This window comes from Microtus ochrogaster, chromosome 6, assembly GCF_000317375.1.
Source record: "Microtus ochrogaster isolate Prairie Vole_2 chromosome 6, MicOch1.0, whole genome shotgun sequence".
NCBI lineage: Eukaryota > Metazoa > Chordata > Mammalia > Rodentia > Cricetidae > Microtus > Microtus ochrogaster.
This window is the reverse complement of record NC_022013.1, coordinates 15,308,268-15,328,620: the sequence shown is the minus strand read 5'-3', so window position 1 is coordinate 15,328,620 and position 20,353 is coordinate 15,308,268. Positions and strand designations below refer to the sequence as shown.

General features: G+C 41.4%; 1 protein-coding gene across 1 annotated transcript in view; it reads right to left on the bottom strand.

Annotated features, from left to right (window-relative positions):
• Cntnap5 (contactin associated protein like 5) overlaps positions 1–20,353 on the bottom strand; it is a 964,727-nt gene that overhangs the window by 741,420 nt on the left and 202,954 nt on the right. Inside the window, exon 3 of the mRNA XM_013346685.2 lies at positions 3,233–3,426. Coding sequence (XP_013202139.1) covers positions 3,233–3,426 — 194 coding nt within the window. The remainder of the gene's footprint in view (positions 1–3,232; positions 3,427–20,353) is intronic.

Genomic DNA, 20,353 nt, shown 5'->3' with positions numbered 1-20,353 from the left:
ATGAGCTATTCAGACAGTTGTATTAAAAAAATTCTCTTGTTTTGTCCATTTCATTCTCTGAAGCCATGATCCTAAAGTGAAATTAAAAATAAAAACTAAGGAGAAAAAACTAAGGCATCTATTGTATGTATATATGTGTGTGCTTGCATGCATATTTATGCTTGTGTTTTGAGAAATCAACACTGCATATCTTCCTTAGTCTCTCTACACCTTTTTTTTTTGTGAGTCAGATTTTCTAAGTAAACCTGAAACTCACCAATTTGACTAGACTATCTGGCCAGCAAGCCCGAGAGATCACTCATCTCTCACTGCACAGGGTTAGATGTATGTGTCACTATGCACACTTTTTCTTTTTTTTAAAAAAAATATACACACTGGAGAATGAAACTCAGACTCTCACAGCTGTGTGGCAAACATTCCACTCCCTATGCCATTTCTTCTGCCCAAGGCGGTCGAGTGAACCACAGCATGTTTTGATGCAAGTTCCCACATTAGCTGAAAATGAGACTGTGCATATTTTGTGAAATGTTTGTAAAACACCAGTTTGACAGACTTTTCTAGACAATTTCAGAGTTTAGACACTATTTGCCTCACACAGGTACAGTTAGGTATAGTTGATGATTTCTTACTTTTATATTTAGCATTGTGTGAAATAAACAGTGGGGTTTAATATTATTCTTCCAGAGTAAGTCTGACAAGGTTCACATTTCTAGTGAGAAAGGAAAAGAAAAAAAAACTGTGAAAATAAAAAAAAAGCAAGAAAGGAGAAACAGACCATAAAGAAAGCAAGAAAGGAGAAACAGACCATAATTTTGCACCCAAGAATATTTAGAAGTAAAACTTAATTTTGAGTAATGATGCTAATGGTGCCTGGACAGTGTTGTGCTGTTGAGGATGATGGGATATGGTGGCAACAATCTTGGCTCTACACACTACAACTCTAAGAGCCAGGGTGATTCCAGAGTTCCTTTTCTAAACACCCAAAATTAGCCCAGTGTGTCAAGCTTAGTTCACCATGGAGGCAGAAGAGAGAGGTGCTTGCCTTGAAAGAAATTAGAAGCACTTAAAACTCAAGTGAGCCAACATCTTAAGCAAGGCTAAGAGCCCTGCACAAACTGTTCCCAGACACAGAGAGATGCCAGCCTTGAAAGCATCCTGACGCCCAGGGAGGCTGAGAGAAGGCTGCTTATGATCTGAAGAAAATGGAACTTGGATCTTTTTTAAAGATGGAAACAAAATGACTCAAAACTGCAACTTCGTCTGAAAACAACCTGTTTTGATTGAAAACCCCAAGAAAATAAATAATCCCACATCTATCTTCCCCTTGAAAGTCAACATAAAAATTTGAAATAGTTCCCCGGATAGAAGGACTGCTTATTCCTCACTCCAAACCCAACAGCAAACCGAGCACAATTCTGCAAAAATTGATGTGAACTTCAATATTGAGAAACAAAATAGAAGAGCCTCCGAAGAGAATTTTGAAAACGAAAAGCCTTGCCCTGTGAGAATATTGCAACTGATATCATAAGAGATGATGTTCAATATTCTGCTTAATAACTAATCAGAATGCTTACTTTATCCCAAGCCTCAATTAGAGACCCAGAGAGTACGAGAGGCAACAAATACTAATGCAGGCAAAACACATTCTTTTCAACAAGGTTGGGCTGACATTGGAGGATGGAGTAACTGAAGTCACGGTTGCAGACAAGGAGGTTCTGTGAGGGCAAGAACACATTAGCTTTCACTATGTCTTCACATTTAATGGTCCTTTAGAAAAATGATGAGGTTTTTCTTCTAAAGTAAAAGAAACATTTGTTTACATGCTATTTTATACAAAGCATGACTTTTTGATATGTATATATATTTATGTACGCATGTATGTTCATGCATGTGTGCCTGTATGTGCAGAGGCCTGAGGCTGACTTTCAGTATGTTTCTCTGTCATTCTTTATCTATTTAGGCAGTGTATATTGTCTTTCAGGCAAGGCTGGCTAGCCAGCATGCTTTGGGGAACTCTAAGGATGCCATCACACCTATCTGGCTTTTTTGTGGGTTTTGGGGATCTTAACTCCACCCTTTGACTGTAAGCACGGTGCCTACCAAACCATCTTCATAAGCCTCAAACTCTAGCCTCGAGAGACAGGTAACATAACCTATCCAGTTAGCATAACCCTGTGCCTCTTTCCCTGCTTTCTTTTCCTAATGATTTTCGGACAAGCTTTTGTTGACATGAAGGTCACACAGTGTGGGCTGCAGCAGGAAAGAAAGCTCTGTTTTGTAACTTAGAGCAAATGTGTTACTCCCAAACTGATAATTACAGTGCCAGGATAAATCTAAACTTTGCCATTTTTTCCCTATATTTGATTTTTTTTTAGAACCTTGAATGGTGACTGTTCAACACAGTGAGATAAAAGTACAGATTCTTCAGACCAAATTCCACACTTAGCAACCTTGAACAAGTGACAGTTCAGTTATTTCGGCAAGTTATATAAAGTGTCTGATACATTTAAACAAACAAGTAGATATAACCCTCTAACCGATATGATGGTGAGTGTTAATTTTCGATTTGACAGAATCTAGAGCAGCTGAGAGATAAGCCTCTGAGCACGTCTGTAGGGAACTATCTTGATGGTGCGAATTGGCATGGGAATGTCTTCCCATTGTGGGTTGCAGCATTCCCTGGCTAGGAGCCTGAACTGCACTGTAGTGGAGAAAGTGAGCCGAGCACCAGCAAAGCCTTTGTTTCTCCTTCTAGTTATGGCTGCCACATGACTAAGCTTCTGGTACCATGACTTACATCCCTGCCATGATGGATTGTAAATTTGAACTGTAAGTCAAAATAAACCCTTTCTCAGTTTCATTGCTGTCATTGGTGCATTTCTCCCACAGTACCATGAGCCAAAGAAAAGAAGGCAGCTAATGATGCAGTCTTACTGACACTCAGATTTTGTCAGCGTGTATCCCTACTCTTATAGATGAGAACAGATTCTGTCACAAAGCTCTCAAAATCACAAGAACGGGAGGAGCACACTGAACTCTCTCCAGCTGACACTCTGATTTCCCTTGGGAGAGAGTTACACTGGAACCAGGGCTAGACGTGATTTCATTATTTCTGAATGGGTACAGGACAGTGATCAAGCCTCCACAGTCTGGATACAACAAGCTGCCAGAAACACTGGTTAGCATCAGCACATCTCATATTTGTGCACTAGAAGACGAAAGCATTTCCTACCCATATGTTGTCTTCTTGCTTGTACTGTTGCCAGTTGTGCCCCGTGTCGCTGAACATCAGGCGATAGCTTGTCACCCAGTCAGAGCTCCCGTATCTTCCCTGCGTGGCCACTGCTGTAATCTCCACTCTGTTGCCCAGGTCCATCTGGAGCCACTGTTGGGCATTGGAATCTGCTGGGGACCAACCACCAGTTCCTGGAATAGCATAAAAGAGAGAATGGTAATGATGCCTTGAAAGCCTCCATTTCGTATGTTAAAGATCAATGAAAGCGTGTTCAACTAAAGCACCACTGTTCCCTGCCTCTGAACTTAAACTCCTAGTTCTTTCAGACCCCGATTCCTGTCCTGCAGCTCTGGGCTCCAGGTTCACTGCGGATACAGTGTTTTCAGTGTCTCCTCCCTTCTTCCGTTCCCTTCTCAAGCCTTTCTTTCCTCTAAATTTTTCCTAGGAACCTACCAGGGGACCCGCGCTTCAGGTCTCAGAAGGCTTTGGTTGGCCTTTACATGACATCATTTACTCAACCTTTATTTCTCACAAGGAGAATGCTGGGTGAAAGGGAAAGAAGAGTTTGGTGAAAGCCAGCGAGGAAGAAGACAGAAGCTGCATCAGAGGCACAGGGGACAGGCTGTCTTAGGAGGTGTCAGACAGTGAAGCTGAATCCTCAGGCCCGGATACCATGCCTGGAAAGGCTGGGAAGCAGACAGGCAGTCACTGGTGCATAGGGAACAGAAAATGAAACGGAAAAACACAATCTCAGTACATGTGGAAGCATGGCGCATTTCACATGTGGTTCCCCGCACCTAGACATACAGGGACTTTTCAACAGCTGTGTGGCTTCCAGACTATTTATGACATTTGGACTTTGTCGATGACAAATATTCATTCTCATGGAACTGGGAGACTCGGCTTAAGTTTTTGCTTCCATCTCAAGTAGGAAAAATAAATCAATATAAACTTTTACTGAATGCTGAATTCTCAAGTTCTCTGGAACCTGGGGTGAGAGGCATCACAGAGTCTCTCGAGTTGGGCAGGTATGTGGGGAAAATCAACAGTTTTGCTCAGAACATGAGGTGAGAGGTCTACTAAGCTTAAAGGAATGAGCAACAGATTCAACTTTTCCTTCAGCTTATGTGCTCGTCCCATGATGCTCTAGCTTCTCTTCCACTTAGTGAAAAACCATTCACTCACACTGCGGTTGGCAGCTCAGGGATTTTCTTTATCCTAACGCTCACTGCACAGGGCTGTGTGTGACAAAATCTGTAGATACTGGAGCTGGGGAAGTATGGCAGAGCCCCTCCTGATCTTAAGACATATGTAGGCTGTGAGCACTGTATTTAGCATCACATAGTCTCTAATAGTCTTGTTTGATAAGCTTCTTTTTATTTCTTATTATTAATAAGATTTTTATTTTTATTATTAAATTTATTTATTCTACTTATTATTATCAAAATTTTATTTCTTCTTATTATTATTAATAATAAAATTCAAAGCAAGGAAGAAGAAAGGCATGTGATTGTCATCTACTCTGAAATGTGTTCTGAGTGTTGGGTATGACACCAACAAGCTAGGTCCTGAGGTACACTGATACTTCCCCTTTTCTGTAGTAAGAGGGCTGCATGTGTGTGTGTGGGAGTAATATGGGGTAACTGCATTCTTTAACTTTCCATATTGTCACTACTATAGCCACAAGACCTAGTTCTCCAGAATGAAAGCTGTAAGTGAATTTCCAACTTCCCTCTGCCTCTGTTCTCACCTTCCCATGACAGACACAGTGAACAAGGTTTAGGTATTGCTGGAACCATAGTTTCTGGCTAGTTAAATAAAGGTTGATTTGTATGATTGTGGTTTTTCATATAGCATTTCCTTCTGTTAAATATCTGTTAAATAAACTTATTATAAATGATATATGGGGAAATATAAATGTGTAAAACTATACACACAGAAATTTAAGCGTGGGCAGAATAATGTGGGACTTTGACCCTTTTGAGTGATGCTTGCTAGTTTGGAATGAAAATGCTCAAGTTTTCATAATTTGCTTTTCATTGCCGACAATCCCCAACCTAACTTTTTTTTTTAAAGATTTATTTATTTATTATGTATACAACATTCTGCCTCCATATATGCCCACATGCCAGAGGAGGGCGCCAGATCTCATTACAGATGGTTGTGAGCCACCATGTGGTTGCTGGGAATTGAACTCAGGACCTCTGGAAGAGCAGCCAGTGCCCTTAACCACTGAGCCATCTCTCCAGCCCCCCAACCTAACTTCTTGATCACGCTTTAGACTTTTTCATTTATATAAATATTTACGTCTAAGATAAAGTTACATTAAAATAGAAGAAAGCAGGTCTATGGCCATGGCTCAACAAGTAAAGGGCTTGCAGTGTAAGACCTGAGGTTGGGTCCCAGTACTCATGTAAATCCTAGGCAGGTGTGCTGGCTTAATTGGAATCTCAGTGCACAAGAAGCAGAGACAGAAGGTTCTGCAAGCAAACAGGCAAGCTAGACTAGCAGGGTCCGTGAGCACTTGATTTAGGTGAGAGATACTGCATTTGTATAAAAGGTGGAGAGAGTAACTGAACAAGATATCCAAGCAACAGAGCCTTGCTCCTCAACTTGCACAGCTGCATAGACAAACATGTATCTTCCCACACACATGCAGACACACATGCACACATTCAAGCATACAACGCATACACATGAAAAAAAGAAAAAAGTAGCAATAAGTGTATACCTTTGTAAAAACCAATAAAAAAATAAAATAAATCAAAGTCAAAACTGAAAGTCCAGGGGGTTTGACTTAAGATGAAGACTTTCTCAAACACTTCTGAAGAAAATCACATTTTTCTTTTATTTGGATTAGGAATGGGAGAAAACCCCACCTCAGTTTCTTAACCCTTCTGAATATGAACCAGTATGGAGCAGTTACTGTGGGCATTCATACAGATCAAGTAGGCATGTTCTGAACCTTCCAGTCGCAGCTTGAGCACTTAGCATGAAAGACCACTCTCTGACTGATAATTGTCCAGTCCTTTCTCCCCAGTATTGAAGATGCCCCTCCACACACATTACAGCTACTAGGCAGACCCTCGGAGCTCCTTTGGTTGTCCCAGCAAACGCTTTCTTTGCTAGCCAAACAGTAAATGTGTTTTGGAATAAAAAGGGCGATTTCAAAAAATGGATAGGCTTTCTAAGGCAAACTATGTGCTCACCGATTCCCGATTCTGAATTACATCAAAATTGAGTGAGCATGAAGTCAGGTGTCAACTGTGATAGCGTTGTCCATAGCACAGCTGGTGACTCTGTGATTTCTGAATATGAGGGCTGCTGTCAGTCCTGCAACCTACACTTAGAAGCACTTAAAAGAAATTTCAATTTCAAGAAAGTTTAAAAACCTTTATTTATCTATTTTTTTATTTGTTTTTTTTTTGGTGTGTGTGGTTGTGTGTATTTGCCCATCTTTGAATATATGTCTGCTAAGGTATGCATGTGAAAGTTTGAGGATAATTTTGGGGATTTCGCTTTCTTCTTCCATCATGTAGTTCTCTAAGGGCTTACCTCAGAATGTTAGCCTTAAAAGTAACTACCTTTAGCTGATGATCTGTCTTTTAACTTGGAAATGAAAAATAAATTATCTCACCATAAATATGTACAATATTCATAATTCAGCCATTCTTTCCCAAACATAAAACCAGAGATGATCTTAAGACTATCTCTGATTTCATTTCTAACAACCTATAACCCTTACTCACTGCATACTGGACTATTGACATCTTACATGTGATATATGTATATGTATGTATACACATATACATATATATTTACACACACATACATGAATGTACACATGCATACACACACACAGGACACAGGTGTAATGTTGGGACTCTAACCAGGGCTTAGAGCATATTAGCTAATTACCAGTTCAGCAATATCTGAGTCCCTCCCCTACACTGCTAATTTCAGTGCTTTTTTAAAAAAAAAATATTTACTTACTTATTATGTATACAATATTCTGTCTGTGTGTATGGCCTTCAGGCCAGAAGAGGGCACCAGACCTCTTTACAGATGGTTGTGAGCCACCATGTGGTTGCTGGGAATTGAACTCAGGACCTTTGGAAGAGCAGGCAATGCTCTTAACTCCTGAGCCATCTCTCTAGCCCAGTGCTTTTGTTTTTGTTGTTTTGTTTTTCAGAAAATGTGGTGCAACTAGATGTTAGTGCTGAAAGTAGAAGCCGAGTTCAGTACCCTGATCTGCTTCCAAGGCTAAGGTAGAGGACTTCTCCAAATTCTACTCAGCGGCATTGCCAGGGAACTCGGGCAGCTTATCCAACTTCGTGCAGCCTATAACTGACTAAGCAGGGACTCCAGCGCTGACATCCCGTTTTCAGCCCCAGAATTCTTTACTCCAAAGCACCAGCAGTTCTCTCGCTCATCAGCCTGCTCCCACCTGAGCAGTGAATCACACTTCACCCTCTCCCCAGTGTCCCTCTGGGTTTTCCCGAAAATCAGCAGCCGTATTTCATTTGGAACATAATTTGCTATATTAGTGTGTACATGTGTGCATGTGTACATGTGTGTGTGTGTTGGTGGTGTATCCCATGGTGCCATTTGTGAGTCAGAGGAGAGCTTGTGGGAGCTGACTCTATCTGTCCTTCCGTCATGTAGAGCGCAGAGATTGAACTCAGGCCCTGAGGCTTGGCAGCAGGTGTTATTACCTGCTATACTATCCTGTGGTGGTTTGAAAGAAAATGGCCTTCATAGGAAGTTGCACTAATAGGCAGTGTGGCCCTGTTGGTGGAGGTGTGGCCTCATTGGAAGAAGTATGCCACTGTGGGGGTGGGCTTTGAGGTCTTCATTGTTCGAGCTATGCTCAGTGAGACACAGTTCACTTCTGTTCCCTGTGGATCAAGATGTAGAACTCTCAGTTCCGTCTCCAGCACCCATGTCTGTCTGCCCACTGACATGTTCTGCCATGATAATGGACTAAATCTCTAAAACTGTAAGCCAGCTCCAATCAATTGTTTTTCTTTATAAAAGAGTTCCTGTGGTCATGGTGTCTCTTCATGACAAAAGAAACCCTAACCAAGGCATAGCTCCAAGCTCCTAGAAATGCTATTTTAATTTCTGTGTGTCAGGGAATATTAACCTTCCTGACAGCTGGCCTAGCGGAGACGTTAACTCAGTTCTTCTGTCTTCAGGTTTATGCCTCGTGGTTTTAACAGTGACTAAAATCAGAAGCAAGTATAAAAGACTTGCCTATAGAATTACAATCAAACATTAAATAAGACAAAGAAGCTGTGACTCTGCACCCTTGTAACTCTTTGCTTCAGCTTCCCGTGTCACAATGCTGATTGCCACCTTGAATGCAAGACACAGGCTGCGAGAGAGACTGGGTGGGATGCAGAACAATAACTCCCTCCGTTTCTGCCTATTTCCATTTCCACCTCAGAAATGGAAATAAGAATTGATGGACCCCACACCTTTGAAACGGCACAGCATGGATTCTTTTCAGAGATGTTGAATAGCACATATTCCAAAATAGACTCCATCTGCAGAAGATCAGCTGCAGTCATCAGTTAGGACATACAATACTTTTACACCTCATATGTTTTAAGCACACAGTTTGGCTTATTTTGCTTCATTTTGTGTGTGTGTATGGTGCATTTCTATGTTCACATATGTGCCTGTATGTATTTGGATGCTTGTGTACATGTGTGAAAGTCAGAAGCTAGTGTTGAATGTCTTTCCGTATTGCTCTTGATATTATTTTTCAGACTCTCTCTCCCTGTACCCGGATTCCTAGTTAGCTTAAATTTGGCATAGCCTAGAGTCATCTACACTCTCAATCAATTGAGAGATTGCTTAGAAAAGCCCATATGGAGTTATCTTGATTATTAATTGAGTTGGAGGGCCAGGTTCACTGTGGGCAATACCCTTACCTGGACAGGTGATCCTGGATTTGATCAGAAACCACAAAATTGAGGCTTGTAATTAAACCAGCATGGGCTATGATTTCTGCCTTCAGTTTCCTAGTTGAGTGCCTGCCCTGACTTCCCTCAAAGATAGAAGTGATTTGGAAGTGTAAGCCAAATGAAACCTCAACAGAATAACTTTGATCAGAGTGGTTTTTTTACCATAGCAACAGAAAGCAATCTCAAACAGTGGAGCTTACCAATTCAACTACACTAGCCTAGTGAAAGCCACGTATAGCTTTTCTCCTCCTTGCCATTGCTGGGATGGCAGAGGTGCACATCCATGCCTGGCTCTTACAGGATGCCAAGAATCCTAACCCAAGGCTTTGTGCTTCCACAATAAGCACTCTACCAACTGAGCCATCCCACCAGCTCTTGACCATCGTTTAATCCCTACAACAAATTTCACAAGGGACATGTTTCCCAGACCTGTGTCTTCCCACACATCACACTAATCCCTATAAACAAAAACGATTTTCATTGAATGCACCAGGAGCTAGCAGGGAGGATGAGTTGCAGCCTCAGTTATGACACACGTGTTAGCCCTGTAAGCCAAGATTCAAAATTGTTTCATGGACAAAGCACTTAATGAGTCAAGCACAGTAATAAGTATAAACAGAAGCCTTGGACTGGTAAAATGGCTCACTCGGTAAAACACTTGTCTTGCAAACATAGACACCTGTGTTCCAACCCCTGCACCCATATTTAAATGCAGAGAAATTGGTGCACAGCTGCAGTCCCAGACGGGGAGGAGGAGACAGGTATATCACCAAGGCTCACTTGCAGGCCAGCTTGGTAAGCTTCAAGTCATTGAGAAAGCCTGTCTCCAGAAAACAAACAAAAACAAACAAACAAAAAAACAAGCAGGTGGAGTCTGAAGAATAATACCTGAAGTTGTCCTTTGACATACACATCAACATGTGTATATTACACATGAGAGTTTCTTCTCTGAATATTTAATACTCAGCCATGTGTTTACAAGTAATAAAATTATGCTCACATGTGTCTAAGTAATAAAATTATACCTCACATTCAGAAGGGCATCTACTCTTCTCTTTCGATTAGTCTCATCCACATGAAAGAGGCTTTGGTGAGAGCAAAGACCCCTTACGTCTGCGATAATGTTGGCTGTAACATGCGTGCTTCTTGTGTTACCAGACAGGTGTAGGATGACGGGATATTGCAGCTGACAATCACCGATGGGCAACACTTCCAGTTTAAGGGGTAACAAAGCTCCAGAGGTAAGCCAAGTAGAAGCTTCACCAAATACCCAATGTGTTGTCTTAAAAGACACAAATCCTGTAGGATCGGGTTGGAAAGATGGTCCACTTAGTGGACCTTTTGGAGGACTCAAGGTGGGTTCCTAACACCTCCGTCAGGCAGCTCACCACTAATCCAGGTCCTTGGTATCTGATGCCCTGTTTTGGCCTCTACAGATAAGGGACACATATGCACACAGACACAAACGAAGGTATATGTACAGAAATAAGACTGTAGATTAAAATTAGAATAAAGCTATTGCTTAAAATAAAAATAAATGTGGTGATCAAAAACCATGGCCCAACCCAACTTGGGTGGGAAAGGGTTTATTTCACTCAATTTCTTATAACTCTCCATCTTCAAAAGCAGTGAGGGCTGGGACTCAAGCCGAGCAGGAACCTGGGGGCAGGAGCTGATGCAGAGGCCGTGGGTGAGATCTGCTTACTGGCTTGCTCTCCACGACTTGCTCAGCTTGCTTTCTTAGGGAGCCCAGGGACATCAACATAGGGGTGACACACCCACAGTGAGCTGGGCTACCCACATCAATTAGAAAATTGTCCTACATGCTTGCTTACAGTCCAGTCTATGGACTCATTTTTTCACTCGAGGCTTGCTCCCTCCCCTCTAAAGACTCTAGCTTGTATCAGATTAATATAAAATTAGCCAGCACAACTGTTCATAGACTTGTTTAGTCTAAAAAGAAGCCTGCTTGCCTCCTGCACACCTCAGGCCATTGTGGAATAATGTAACTTCCACAGTGTAGCCCTGGCTGTCTCACTGCATAACTGATTTTTATGGAATCTTTTGTGATCTAGATCTTCCTCCTGCCATGCGTGTTTCTTCTGGCTCCTCCATCCTTACCCCACTACATTTCTCGGGAAGGATCCTCACAAATCTCTTTCACATGCTCTCCTTTTTGGAAGGAATGTTGTGATGGTTTCTACCATTCTGGCTTGTGACTAAATAGTGAAATGGTGAAGTGTGAGAGACATGGACACAAGCAGGCTCCGTGAGCCTGTGTGGATGCCACTGCTCACCTGCGCCTGTTTGTGAAATATTGAAGCACTTGTGGCTCAGGCAGCTTGGCTATGGTGTCCTTCACTGAATAGTTAGGCGCTAATCGGGCCATGCCCACACGCAGAAGCTTGGAAGAAAAGGTCAAAAGCTATACATAGCCTGTCTGTGAATCTGTAGTCTTTGGCAGACTCTCCAGGTATCAGGATACAGACCCTTAAGAGGCATTCAAATTTAAGTCTCCCTTTCTTCAGGGCATTTACAGGGTTCGACTGCTGGACCTGTGGACATCAGAGGGCAGAGAGTGTAATGAGCACCTTTTCTAGATGTGCCCATCTTTCCCGCACCCTCAGACTTGTATGCTCTCTCCCTATCATGCAGGACCCCTCACTTCTTGCTGCCTCAGAGTCAGGGACAGTCTGGCTGCAGGTTGTGCTGTGGAATACACATCAACCTCATAGCAGGACACACATCCCTTCCTCTGAAACCTGGAAGAAGGGACCCCTAGTTTGCCATGTGAGCCTGAAGTCTCTCAGAGCTCCACCACGCTGCTGTCTATCTACAGTATTAATGCCTCTCCCAGGAAATGTATTACCCCAAAGGGCAGTCTGCCTCCCACCCCAAACCAAGGCTTTTCATCTTTGGAAGAATGAAGCCATTAAGGTCATGGTAGACAGGGAATGTCTGCCTGTCTATTTCACAGGTCAGAAGTTACATGTGTCATGATGAAGCCATTAGGAATTCACGGAGGCTCAAAAGATTTCAAGTTTAGTTCTAAGTAAGAAAGCCTCATATTTGCCCACTTTGACCCAGAATTGCTTCGTACGCACATAAACAGCCAATCATGGATAGAAATGCAGGGGGTGCTCATGCATACAAAAGTGCGAAGACTGATTAACAGCTCAGTATGATATTGGACACTTAAATTTAAATGAAATAAAACTGACTAGACTTCCTTGATGAAACCAGCTATATCTCAATGCTCAATCTCTCTCTCTCTGTTTCTCTCTCATTCTCTCTGCCTCCTCCCCCTCTCTCTCTGTCTGCTCCCCCCTGTCCTTTGTGTGTGTGTGTGTGTGTGTGTGTGTGTGTGTTTACAGGCACACATACACACACCTGTATGGAGATCAGTTGTCAACCTTGCCCATCATTTCTCAGGAACTGTCCACTTTGCTTTGGGAACAGGGTCTCTCATTGGTTTGTCTAGGCTGGGGAGCCTGCAAATTCAAGGGTTTCTTCTGTCCCCACCTCCTCAGTTCTAGGATTACCTTTCTGTTCTAACATACTCAGCTTTTTATTGTGCTCTAAGAACAAAATATGGTCTCGAGCTTGAAAAGCAAACACTTTATCAAATAATCTATCTCCCCGCCACAATACACGGTTGCTTTATATAGTGACTGACTACTGTACTGTATGACACAATCTGCCATTTCTGAATTTGTAGAAGTTTCTATCAAACACAGTTGGTCTAGAATTTTTCTCATTTAATGAGTGCTTAGCTCCATGTTAATTTGGTAATTCACTATACTAACTGGTATCCCCTTCTCAGGCCTAAAGAACTTTTGGTGGATTTTAGTGAATTATTTATAACTTATCTTATTTATTTATAATTATTGAGTTCCATCCATAAGTAAAACCCTGTAGAAGATTTAACAACACAGTAAGACAGCATTCCTGGTTTGGTGCAGGTATAAGAAAAGTGATTCGTCCTCTAACACATTTGGGAGGAAAGAGGGGATGTGAAACCTTAGTCATTTGACATTATACTTAAACCTGCAGCCCATTACCAACAATTTTTACATGCTGGTGCACAGTACATTACATAGTTTTCTTTGTGTAATTTCTTTTATAGGCCAGTGCTGAAGGTAAGTCTGTTTTTGTTTGTTTGTTTATTTGCTTTGTTGTTGTTTTTAAAAGGGTTACATTTTACTTTCAGGGCTTGGGACAAATAATCCACACCTCTCCCATGTAAATACTATGATGAAGACTTGGATGATAGCTCAGTAGTTGGAGAACTTGCTGTATAAGCATGATAGTTGATTCCTAGAATGCTCATTTAAATTAGCAGGGAATGATGATGCAAAGTTATAACCCAAGAACTGGGGAGGTGGAGACAGGAAAATTCTCAGGGTTTGTCTGGCAAGCCAAATTGGTAAGTTCCAGTTCAGTGAGAGACCCTGTCTTAATAGATAAGGAGGATGGTCCTTGAGGAATGACACCCAAGGTTGCTTTATGGCCTCCAAATGCATTGCTTGGGCATACAAGTGTATATATGCACACACAGTCACAAAAAACACAATCCTAACAAGATGTATTAACTTTCTTTCATGCCTAGAGAGCACTGCTGTATTTAAATGAATTTTAGTGGATTTATTAACTTAAGAACACTGCTGTCAGGAAGATGACGGGACCCTACTGGTCTGTCTCTCTGCACAGGCCTGGCTGAGTTGAAGATTTTGTTTATATAGGGAAATATATTTTATTTTCACACTGGGAAAACATTCCCACACATATAACAACAATAAATATTGCACAAACAGTGCTTAGGTATAGATGAGCCCAGAGTGTATGCATAAAATCATAAGTTTATGTCCCAGAATGAACACACACACACACCACATGCACGCACACACACACATGATGGGGAAAGGAGGACACATATGTACATATATTATAATGTCACAAAAACATTGCTTGCTACAACAAACATTAGGTTGCATCTGTGAGATATTTTTGTGTAGTCATGGAACTAACATTAATAACAGGTGCTGTGTGTTTTCCTGAGGAGGGAAGTAAGGGTTCTCTTTGCACTTCGTGGCATTTTGAAGGCTCAGGACTGTCTCTGTTTTCTGATAGTAACAAATAGTCAATTATCAACCACTAGACAAACAATTGTGTTTAACAATTTTTCCCTTTTGTACTTTATATCACAACATTTAAGTTAAAAGCTATCAACTGGTAAACATAGGCAGTGCATTTATGGATATGAAAGGAAATGAACACAAGAAGAGGAAACGGTTTGGCCAATTTCTGTAAGTCTAATTGAGACTATTCTTCTCTGGTTTGTTAGTTGTTGAGGAAGGATCGCTAGCCGAACTGCCTGCGTTGCTGAGGATAACCTAGAACTTCCGTTCCTCTAGCTTCCACCTCCATTCTTGTGTTAGAAATCCTGGCACACTGCCACACCTCCTTTACCCAGTGCTGAGAAATGAACACTGGCCTTTCTGCATGTTACAACAATCTACCAATAGAATTCCACCCCTAGCTCTGAACCTGTTTTAAACACATTAAATCCACATCACGCAGCCTCACGCAGTCTATATGGTAGCCTGGAGCTGACATTAAGCAAGCGGACATGGTGGCACTACCATTATGGGTCCTCGGTGTTCTTACCTAACATCTGAGGCTAATCACACTGAAGAACTCTGCTTCCCAAATTTTTTCTGGTCTCATCTCCTCATAATCAAATGACTCAAAATAAAAAGTAACTTCCAAAGACCTTCATGGAACCTTAGTGACTAGTGTTGCCCAAAGAAGGTAGTGTGTACATATATGTGTGTGGTGTGGTGTGGTGTAGTGCTGTGTGTGTGTGTGTTTGGTGTGCGATGTGTGTTTTATGGTCTGGTGTATGTGCCATGTCTGGTGTGTGTGTGTGTTTGTGTGTGTATGTGTGTACGTAGTGTGTATGTGAGTGTGTATTCTGTGTGTCTGGTTTTGTATATGTTGTGTGGTACATGAGAATGTGTTATGATGTGTGTGTGTGTGTGTATGTGTGTGTTATGGTCTGGTGTATGTGCCATGTCTGGTGTGTGTGTGTGTGTGTTTGTGTGTGTATGTGTGTACGTAGTGTGTATGTGAGTGTGTATTCTGTGTGTCTGGTTTTGTATATGTTGTGTGGTACATGAGAATGTGTTATGATGTCTGTGTGTATGTGTGTAGTTGTATTCTGTGCCAAAATAGAAAGTAAAAAATTTGAAACCTTTTCACTCATCCATGAACTTTGGAAGCTGACCATACATTGATGTAAAAGAACCAAATTCTCCATGTAAAAAAATTGTCATGGCAGAGGTATACAATCTGGACTTCTAAACACAAAAATTTCAAAGTAAAGAAAAAGACTTAAAATTTCAAGGGATAATGTTTAACATAATTATTTGGAATTCTGTTTTACAGGAAAGAAAGTCATGAACATTTTTCCTCTTACGGGTATAAAACCGCTTTGATTATTTGTGTTTAATCACACAAGATAACTTAAATTCTCTCGCTGATCTAGATCACATCTGGCAGTTTGATACTTGGCCAGCAGTGGCTAAATTTCCTGCTCTCAGTGTTTGTGAAAGCCCATCTAACTTAATCCCCCAACTCTGAAGCTTTCTTACCACCAAACACATGACATGTGACACACAGACATCCTCCCTAAGCTGTAATTACATGGAGTGACTTGGCCGCCTAAGTGAATGGCCACTGACCTCAGCTTAGTGCTCTTCCCAGGCCTTTTCAAGAGTGATTAGTGCTCTTTCCTGCTTTTCATTTCCCTTGTGTGAGATGAGATGAAGGTTAGAGGGGCCTTGGAAGTAAAAGAACAAAATCCATTCAGCAAATCCCCTCCAGTGATGAGTTAGCGATACTGGACAATTCTTAGCTCCTGGGCTGGCTTGCCAGAACTTGATTTACTCAACAGCTCCATTAGTGGTGCCATTTTTATTTAATTTTATTTTTATGTTTTAAGAAATCAGTTTGTCCCTGATGGAACTCATTACACTTGTATTGTTTGGAATTGGAACACAGGATTCCTGGGTTCTCAATCTCGCTTTGGACAACCATTGTCTCTGTTGGTACATATTCACATGTTGTGTGCTTTCTCCTTTTGTGTGACACTTGAGAATATTCAACTCTGCTCTTAAACATTGGAAATAAAATATTTTATCCATGTTCAGTGCATGGTGGATTTTATGTGGTTTACAGAGGATTCAAATACTTTAAAAGATACCCAAGAACATGCAAGAAAAGTCCTTGTTTCACGGAAAATGGAGGAGCAGGTTGGAGAGCAAGAAAAGGCTTAGGAGACTCAACAAGTAAATAAAACTCAAAAGTCCCATGAAGTCTTGGAAGCCTACAACACTTGTAAGGCCTCTCTCAGATGTGATACCAAGTGTATCATTTGCAGTGAGGAGACTCTGGGCTCAGGTGAGCTGCTGAGGGATCCAGCTAGGCTTTTGAGATCATCACTGCTAATGATCATCCATGTTCCTGTAAGTGGCCTCTCACCCACAGACCTTCCAGGAACCCCAGTAAACTCAGTGGTTCATTAAGTTAGACCAGAGTAGACCCCTTCCTTGGGATGTTATCAGTGCGCTGTCTGTAGTGAACAGATGTTTTTCATATCTTCTCAGGAAATTTCAGTCAACACCCCTGAGCTTCAACAGACCTTCAGGATGGGATTTCATTTATGGGAATGAGATATGTTCTAACTTGGATTCCATCTTCAGGAAAATAACGGGGCATTCTCTGACATCTGCATGGAAAGCTGGATGGCACAATGCAGGAGGAATCTGTTAACCACTGTGACAGGAACAGGAGTGAATGAATAGAGTGTTAAGAAAAGCTAAACAAATCTCAGAAATCTCAAGGAAGAACAGTGTGTCCTTCAGTAGCATCAGGGATCCTTTGTGACGCATCCCCTTCATGATCATCCGGTCTTCCAGACCAAGCCAGCTGTCTCTGCGGATCAAGTCTTTCTGTTTGCTAGCTGATTAGATTTAGATACCAGGAAACTATGTGTTAGCTTATGAACATCTGCCCTGTGGAGTTTGGTTCTCCCCTAAGATGCGATGATAGTTAATTACAAGTGTTAACCTGACTTGGTTAAGGACTAAGGATAGTTGAAAGCATCATGTCTGTGAAGATGTCTCTGGCAGAGACTGGTGTTTCAGTCTCTTAGTGGGACAGATCAATTCTCATCCATGTGAGGAGACACCATGCAGTCCCTGGAAGGATCAGACGAGTTGTACTTGCCCCTCCTTTGGGCACGAGACACCTGCCTTCTGTTCTTAGCCCAGAGGCTTTCAGGCTCAAAAACCTTTGGGCTTGCAGAGTTACAGAGGCAGTGGCCCATTCTCAAGTTTCAGCTCAAGAGTTACTCCATCAGCTTCTCTGTTCTCGGAGCTCTGGGTGGCAGGGATGCATCAGTTTCCCTGGTTCTCTAGTTTGTAGAGAGTGCACTGGCGTCCTTCTCAACTTCTGTGACCACAGGAGCACAGTGAGCCTCTTCCTGCATATCTGTACTAACTATTATTTGCCTGTTTATTGTGCCCTTTCACATATATAGCTGTATGCATCTGTAAATAAATGTATGTAAACATATGTACATACTGTCTCTCCAGACAATCTTAAGAAATGCAGACATTTGCTTCTTTTCAATCTACTTGAAATTGTTTTGTAACATTTCATTTTTCCTTCAGTTCTTTCTGGAACAACTTTTCTGTCTTCTAGCTTCTCTTGTCAATAAATTGGATATTCCTTTATGTGCTCATTCTACATTTGTACGAGACTTGTGACTTTAACAGACTAAACATCATACTCTAACAGATATTTATTGGTTAGCAATTTTACGCTATGTACTTGGAAATAAAAAAAAAGAAAAACTGCATGTGTATCTTATTCCTTAGTCCGCAAGAGCTAAAATCCACTTTAGAGACAGATGGCTATGTTTTAGTGTGGCTGTTTGTACATCTGCAAGTGTCAGCCCTGGTGCATGGATGTTTAGAAGGACAGTGACTGTGTATTGGGTGAGTCATAAGGGAAAAAATGAATGTGACTAACTCAAAGAGGCTGCCAAAATGTATGCTAGTATGGAAAACACGGTATTAGGAGGACTGGGGAATGCAGTTCAGTTGGTCCAGCTCTTGTTCAGGGCTTGATGCCAAGCACTGTTTAAAATAGGAATGGCCATACAGGCCTGCAACCACAGAACTGAGACCTTCAGGGTCATTTTCAACTGCAAAATGAGTTCCAGGCCAGCCTGAGCTAAAGACCAGTGGAAAAACAACAGAAGAATAAATCCCGAGGCTGCAATGGCAGTGTGAAGACTTATTAATCACAATCTGCTATTGTTCACTTATAGTCCAATAAGGAAGTAAAGCAGAAACCAACACATGCACTCACCCAAAAGGAGTATGGAAAGAGAAGGCTGTATCAGTGAACCCGACAGTGCTAGCCATTTCACAACATACACATATGTAAAATTATCACACTATGTAGTTTAATGTATATAATTAATTTGTTCCTTATGCTTCAATAACACCATGGGGGAAATAATTGCACTAATAAGAATAAGGCACATCTACTTCTCTGTTCATTACTGAAGATTTGAGACTCTGCTGGACAGAGACATGGGGAGGGTGTCCCTGGATGACAGTAACGATGGAGGAGGAGATAGCTCTGTGAATTCCTGGCATGGCCATAACATTCCTCCCTGTGTTGGAGCTCTGGCACCTTGGGAATGGGGATTATTGGTCTGTAGAAAGTGGTACTGTAAGGAGAAGCAGCCAGACCTTCTGCTTCTGCTTCTCTGTCTCCCAGCATGCTGCTCTTGTGATTTTTTTTTTTTTTTTTTTTTTTTTACAGTTCTGTGTTACATAAGCTTGTAACAAGACTGAAATCCTAGATAGACATCCTGGTACTAAAAGAAAAAGTCCTTGATTTTTTTTTTTTTTTTTGTGGCTATCAGAGTATCTGACATTTCATACCTATTGTAGTATTTGCTTTGGGGAGAATATTTGATCTCTGTCCATTCATAAAATAAAAGGGGAGGTTTAAAGGACTCCAGTAGAAAGGGGATGATCAGGCTCTTATATCTTTGGGCCTTGTTAGTTTATAAATAGGACACAAATCTAGTCTGAGAAGAAAAAAATAAATCACCACTTTCCTACAATTTTCAAAATCAATTAATGTTACACGGTTCCTTTCTAGCTTACTAAATTTTATACTTGCCTATTCATTCACAGGAAAAATGTGTTCTTCACAATGTTAACATCCTTTTACGTTTTATACTAAAATAATCAAACATATGTACATATATCCCCTATGTAGAATATATTTGCATATACTCATATTCATTACTTTATTCACTCATCTGTGCATACATTTTAGACTGAATTCTTGGGTGCTCTGCTTACATTCCCAATGCAAACTAATTTTTTTATTTTATTTTACATTCCAACCACAGTTTCACTCCTACCTCTATTCCCGCCCCCTTCCTTCCCTCCCGGCCCACTGCCCATCCATCCACTCTGCCCAAAAAACTAATTTTTGAAAGTATCTCTTTTTATTATTTTTTCTTTGTGGATATGTGTATGCATGTGTGTGCCTACATGCAGATATCTGCATGTGAATGGAACGCCTGTGGAGGCCAGAAGAGGGCATCATAGCTCCTGAAGCTGGAGTTGTGAGCCACCCATTATGACAGCTGGGAACCAACCTCAGCTCCCCAGCAAGAGCAAGCAAGCTCTTTTAAACCACTAAGCCAGCTTTCCAGCCCCTTCACTATGTTCTTTTGTTCTTTTGAGTCAGGGTCTCTCGCTAAACCAGGAGCACACTGGTTTGACTAGGCTAGATGGCCAGCAAGACCCAGGGATCTTCCTGATTCCATGAACTCCTCACAATGCTTGGGTTGCTATGTACACTAACAGGTGAGGAGTTTGATATTGCTTATGAACTCAGGTCCTCATGATGTGAAGCAAGTACTCAGACAACTGAGTCATCTCCTCAACCCATCAACTCTTTTTTTTTTATTTTATTTTTATTGAGAAAAGGAAAAAAAAAGTTTCCACCTCCTCCCAGCCTCCCATTTCCCTCCCCCTCCTCCCACCCT